Here is a 6600-nt window from a genome sequence, read left to right on the forward strand (position 1 = left end):
TTCCTACACTGCAGGGGGTTGGACTAGATGACCCTTGGAGTCCCTTTCTATTATTCACAACTCTACTGCAATCATCAGCATGTACCGTTAATTTGTATGCCCTTTCTTTGGAGGATTTTGCTCCAAGTAGTTCACAGCTTGTCAAATGAAATGCAGTATGTTATAGCAATATGCACTACACAGCTACATGATACAAAAGAAAGGCCTAGACATCTCACCATTCTGACATGTTTTCATCAGAGCCTTGTTTCTGTTCATCTGCTTCACATTCCATCCTCTCATTTCTTCCCCCTTTGTTGAGGAAGGCTCTCGTCTCTGCCGACTCACAAAGTCCTCGGCTTGATGATGTCCAAGGAGCATTCTCCTTCCAACGTGACAAGCGCTGCTTCTTAGCAGATTTGAACCTGCAACCCTTCTCATAACTCCATTCAGATACTCTGAGTTTTTGCTGGAGGCTAGCAGCCACCTCTGAAGTCACGCGCTTAACTTTTCGACGGCGCCTTAGCGGCCGGCAAGGTGCATTCTCAGTGAATGAGTCTGACTCGTGCCACGAGTGCTGCTTACTTCTCAGAGTTGCACTGAGCGTTGGATGGCGTTTGGCTACTGCCATGTCATCTGAGTCACTGAAGTTAGCAGTCAGCACTTCCCGGCAGTCCTCAACAACTTCATCCAGGCTGGATTCAGATGCTCCACTGTAGCAACAAGCATGCTCTGCTTGGTGTGTTAGGTCTGAACGCCGTTTGCGTCCTCGCCTTTTGCGAAGCTGCCGTCGCTGCTGTCTTGGGCTAAGAGTCATTTCTTCCCACAGCTCATCCAGCTTGTTCTGTTCAGAAGTCTGCTCAAGGGCTGAGGCCAAATCATGCACCAATTCATCCATGGGCAATGTCTGCCAAAAGAAAAGTAAACAATTAGAACTAGCCATCATGTTAGAACATAAAATTCATATCATGTACTTTCAGCCTAGTAACCAATGCACATCTACCAAAAACTGTTTTTGATTCTATACCACAATTGTGGCTTGCCTTTTTAAAAATTCTTCACCTTTCCAGCTAAAGGTACTGAAGTGTACTTTGCCTCATACACACCCAAAGACTACTTTTCTACTTAAGGAACCCTGGGGAAAGAAAATTGACCCCAAAAACTCCTCACAGGAAAGAAAAGCTCTGTTTAATCTCTCCAAGACAAGTAGGAACTAAAGCCCAAGGAGCCTTACGAAACCATTTCAGCTATATAACCAGGCTGTACGAGTAACCTGGATGAAGTACTGTACACAACAAGAGTTATCACATCTCAGTCTAATATATCCTATGGGTTTGCTGCAAGAATAAGTGAAGTGAAACAATGTTCACCACCCTAAGCTGCTTTGAGGAAGTGTGTGGTGGGATTGTGATCCCATCTGGCACCCTGTAGTCTTTAGAACCGTTTTTATCACTACACGTACGTGACCATCCATAAAGCATGCCACATATAGTATCAAAAAAGAGATGGCTAGCAAACTTGTTACAAGGGACAAGTTAAGAAATAATTTTCGGTTTGCAACGCTGCTCCTAACTTGCTCTTACATCCATTTCACCTGGCCTGCCACTTTGCATTAGCGTTTGTTGAGAGAATGGAAACAGGAGAGGCTATTCCTTTTTCCTAACCCTCGTTCTTATCCCAGCTGCTGCCTGAACCCTAACGGGCAGGCAGCCCCAGGTTCAATCCCTAGCAAGGACACCTGCCTGAAACCCAGGAGGATGGCCGCTGACAGCCAATGCAGGCAACACCAGCTACTTCCCTGCTTACCTTCTCCTTCAGAAACTGCCTTTCCCTTCAGCAGGATGGCACCGAATACCAGCGAATGTCGAGCAACAATAGGAAAGGGGCCTATTGTCCTCTGCCTGCGTCGACGGGACGGCGAGATGGGCGGACTCGACGGGAGCCCAACAGTCTTCCCCGCGCGGCGGCCGCCTCCGTAAACAACCACCGCACCCCGCCCGCCTGCTCGGGCTGCCTCCCCTGAAGCACCAAGGGCCTCTTCGCTCTAACCAGCCCGGCCGGCCTCCCCCGCCCCTCTCCCTCCCTCGCCCGTTTCCGCAGCTCGGCCTCGCTTTCTGGAGACTTCGCCCCCGGCCCCTTCCGACGGCTTACCCGGCTCCCGCGACGGCCTCTCAGGCCTCATCCACCCCTCACCACAGCCGCCTCTTCCGTAGGCCTCTCCAACTCGGCGCCGAGTCCGTTCCGCACGCCACTTCCGGTTCTCGGAGCGGAGATCTGCGGGCGAACGGGGTGGGGGTCGAAACGTCACTTCCTTCCCTTGCAGAAGCGGTGACGTCACACCCCTGACCGGCTTCGTCTCTCTCGCTCGCTCTCGGACGCCCCAGTGCCTCGGCTGAGGCGGGAGGAGGAGGGGACGGCGCTGAGCGGGTTGCCTCCTCTTCCCCACTTGCCTGTCATGTCCAGACATCCTTGGGGTGGCTTCCGCGCGGAGCTGGAAGGCGGCAGCTCAGCCCAGCAGCATCCCCCTGTGAGGGAGGTGGGGCTCTGTCCTTCTCGAGAAGGGCTTATCCACGCCCAGCAACTACGAGTTAGGTCCCAAGGACAAAACACGCCACCCGCGTGTCCAGATCGGTGGCGAGGTGGAAAGCGTTTTTGGTCCTCCCCGAGGCTTTATTTTCCCGTCTGATGAAATGGACGAAAGCTTGTGCCATAATAAGTTTTAAGATGCCACGAGGTTCTCGTTTTCGCTTCTTCAGACTACGGTAGTAAAGAGAGAGAGAGGCAAACGTCGCATTTTACGCGCGTGCCTCTTTCGCAGTTCAGAAGGTACGCGTGTATTTTGTGCTTAGATGTCCTATGCAAAGTGAGCATCAGCCCAAGCGGTCCCTTTTTTCTTTGTTCCATTTATATTGTGTTTTTCCTCCTCATGGATACTCGGATCGGGGTACAGAGCAGGTTCCTATGCAGGCACTGACTACACCTGCTTGACTGCAAAAAAAAATTACTTGTTCGGTACATCTGCTGCCAGAAGTCAGAACATCAGGACTGTGGTTCTTTCACTTTAGATGTTGTGTCCAGAGCAGACTATTGCATTCAGTCAGGCTCTTGTCTTTTCCACCTATGTAGAATAAGTTGGTACTGTTCTTTATTTGGGGCTTTGTATATTTAACGAATCCCCATTCAGTTATGAAGCTCCTTGAGTGACCTTGGGCAAGTTACTCTCAGTCTAACATACACCACAGAGCTGTTTTGAGAATAATGGGGGCGGGGGGGGGTTGGGTTACATCACCTTGGACTCAGTAGAGAAAAGGCATTAATAAAGAAGTTACCCCACGCATTCAGCACAAACCTGAAGTTTAGAATGGTGAGTTTAGTCTACACAATTATGAGAAGATTGGAATTGATGTAGAGCAGAGTATAATAACATGGGGGCAGTGAAAACAATCACGTCTTGGAACAGGTGGGGGATACCACACTTCCTCCCACACTGTAGAACTGAACTCTTAGCCAGCATGACTGTACGAAAAGGTGATAGGAAGTCAGCCTTGTGTTTAATGAGTCACCTACTAACCATTGGCAATAAGGAATTCCATGCAGGCAAGTGAGTGCACTAGCATGGGGTGGGGACAGCCCGCTTGCCAAAGAGGAAGGGAAAGACATTCCTTATTGGCCTGCATGGAAATGCAACAGGCTGCTCAATGATTTTGGACTGCAACTCCCATCATCCCTGATCATTACCCATTTGGACTGGAGTTGTAGTCTGAAAGATCAAAAAGGCGCTAGACAGGATGGCTGCATTAGAATGCCCCGAGTTGTGAGGCAGTTCATCACTTTATTTGGTGGTATTCACATGGAATTGGTGAACTGGATACACTTTTATTTATTTTTAATGATTTTTTGTAACAAATTTAACAAAGAAAATGTGATGGGGAAAACCAATCAGCTCCCATTAGCAATACAGTAACCATTAACAATTAATTTATATAAAAATGATATAAGCCTTCCAAAATGTTAATCCCTGCTGTTAATCCCCATACTACAGGAATATAATCTTAAAACACATGAACCGTGAACCTCTGCAAATATCAAGGATACAAAATGGATATGGACAACAACTTTAGTCAAAAAATATATCTTTTATGTCCACATAAAAACTATAGACTTTTTATTATGGAATTGTCTTAGAAGGTGAGAATTACCCTATTCGGGTTGTCAAATCTGTTTCTCATGGAGTGATTTCCATATAAGTGACTAATCTCATGCCCGATCCCTCCACAGAACCATAGAAATCCTCCGACCACATTGTGATAAGAATGGCTAAATATGGCATTTGCTTCCTGACAATTCAAGGCAGTACACTTTTCAGAGAGCTATCTGACTTTTAGAAGACACTTGAAGGCAGCCCTGTTTAGGGAAGTTTTTAATGTTTGATGTTTTATTCTGTTTTTAATCTGTTTGGAGCCACCCAGCATAGCTGGGGAAACTCAGCCAGATGGGCGGGGTACAAATAATAAATGATGATGATTATTAGTTTGTGAGGAACAAACTAAATACTCGGTGCCCCAATCCTACCTGCTCTTTGGTCCAGGAGTAATAATATCAGGACTGTGATTCTGGGACCTGAACCCTCGCAGTTGCGCAAGGGTAGCTTCTAACATTCTTGTACTAATGGCAATAACCTGTGCTTGCCACCACATACGCAGCTATGGCACCTCTAACTTATGCAATACCTTATTGACCCTCCTGGACTACAGGAACTACCCCTTATGTGGCTATTGGTTCTGCCCTCATTTGCAGGGCATATCTGCAATGCTCCAGGCCACTGCTTATGTTGCTATAGCTAAAACCAATCTACTGAATTTCACCCCCACGCTGCATATTTCCACATGGACCCATTTAGCAACATCATGTTGGGGAACCATATTGTGTGTAGAAATCAAGTCAAGTGACCTACAGTACATCTGTGCCTCTAACCTTCAGTTCACCTGCCTGATTTACTAGTGTATACAGTGTCTTGCCACAGTTTATGAAGTTCTTATTTATGAAAATACCAGTGAGTAGTTCTCTGACCTCTAGCCTTTATATAACTGAAAGTAACATTTCTCCATATTGAAGTTCTGACATTCTTGTATTGATTCACTTAAGATTTGTGCTTTGGCAGATCCGTTGTTTGGACTCTCTTTTCCTTCCTATCTTGACCTGTGCATAGAAATCATAACTTCAGTGGTCATTGTGCCCCCATATGCTCACGCCCAGTCTGTCATATTAAGATTACACATCTTAAATCATGGGTAAGTGAAGAAGTTATATCCACAAATTCAGATAATGTGTGGAAGAGAGGAAATCTGGCTGAGAGGACTCATGTTTGAAGAACAGAAACGCTAACACAGGGGTAATCAACCTTTTTATACCTACCACCCACTAATGCATCTATTTTGATGGTAAACATTTCCTTACCGCCCACCAGTGCTCAATGGAAGGAGAATTCAGCTTATGCCGTAGAACCCCCTACCGCCCACCTAGAATCCTGAAACGCCCGCTAATGGGCAGTAGGGACCAGGATGACAACCCCTGCTCTAACATGTTCAGAGCTTCACTTGTCCAGCCTGCTTGCATATGCAGATAAAATTAATTCTAGATAATGCATTTGAGACATAGGTTACACAGGTTTCCTTGGTGACACAGAAATCTATCCCAGATAGCAGCATTAAGATATACCGAAGTATTTCCCAATTTATACTTCTCCTGGCTACCATCTTTTAAAACAGGTGAAGACTCTGTCCTGGACTGTGTTGTGAGAAAGGCTAAGAGTTCTTCACTTCTAAAAATGGCTTTAGGTTCCAGTACCAAAGACTTATTTCAGAAGCAGGTTCTTATTTCAGAAGCAGGCCTAGTACCACCAAAGCAAACCCATTATTAGAATTAAGTATTCAAGCAAACATTTTGTATTTCAGGCTGTAAAGCAAGCTAGCCATTTAATTTTACTTGGATGAATTTATTGTGGTTCCCTGGGTGACTACTGACCTTTAGGACAGGTAAATTCTGTTACATTGACTTGGATGCCCTTCCCCAGAGAATAATAATTACTGTTTGGGAAAATGTGTCGACATCTGGCGACTTCTCACTTTTTGAATTGGCTTTTTTTTTTTTTAACTCCAGAAGTGCATCCTACAGTATTAGGTTCTTTAGAGACACTGCCAGAAAGAAGGAACCTCAGATGTGGCCATCCCTTTGCACTTCCTCCTAAATGGAAGTGCAAAGACTTCATTTAGCTTCTGATTTTCCTATGTTCCCTCAATAACACTTCTACACTTTTGTCAGTTAGCCTTATTGCCTCCCTAGCTGATTTCCTGCTTCTGATATATTTCATATACATTTACCCAATCTCTTTGAAAATGGCACACTTAATTATTACATTTATTCTTTCACTGCATTCCCAGTCCTTTGCATCCATATAATTTCCCAATACTATATTACAAATGTACAAAACAGTATATTTGCAATAGGTTTTTTTCCTAGTAAATATTATACGTTTTATGTACTTATTTTAAGACAGGCCCCATCTGCTTGCATCTTTCTTACCATTCAGCCCTCCCGAGCGACGTGAGTATATTTGGACAG

General features: G+C 45.4%; 1 protein-coding gene across 11 annotated transcripts in view; it reads right to left on the reverse strand.

Annotated features, from left to right (window-relative positions):
* The window catches only part of GPATCH2L (G-patch domain containing 2 like), a 36614-nt gene extending 34335 nt beyond the window's left edge, over positions 1–2279 (reverse strand). For 7 of the 11 annotated variants that reach the window (XR_014525971.1, XR_014525972.1, XM_083502981.1 and 4 more), the window contains exons 1-2: positions 2131–2279; positions 219–886 (exon numbers count right to left, since the gene is read on the reverse strand). Coding sequence is in view for 9 of the 11 variants with exons in the window: in XM_083502981.1 (XP_083359107.1) it covers positions 219–877 (659 nt within the window). In the remaining 2 variants the exon portion in view is untranslated. Of the gene's footprint in view, positions 1–218; positions 887–1785 lie in introns of all 11 variants that reach the window. The other 4 variants (XM_083502982.1, XM_083502976.1, XM_083502978.1 and 1 more) reach the window with 3 other exon arrangements.
* Positions 2280–6600: the final 4321 nt, after the last annotated feature.

Source organism: Podarcis liolepis, assembly GCF_965112155.1.
Source record: "Podarcis liolepis genome assembly, chromosome: 1".
Taxonomy (NCBI): domain Eukaryota; kingdom Metazoa; phylum Chordata; class Lepidosauria; order Squamata; family Lacertidae; genus Podarcis; species Podarcis liolepis.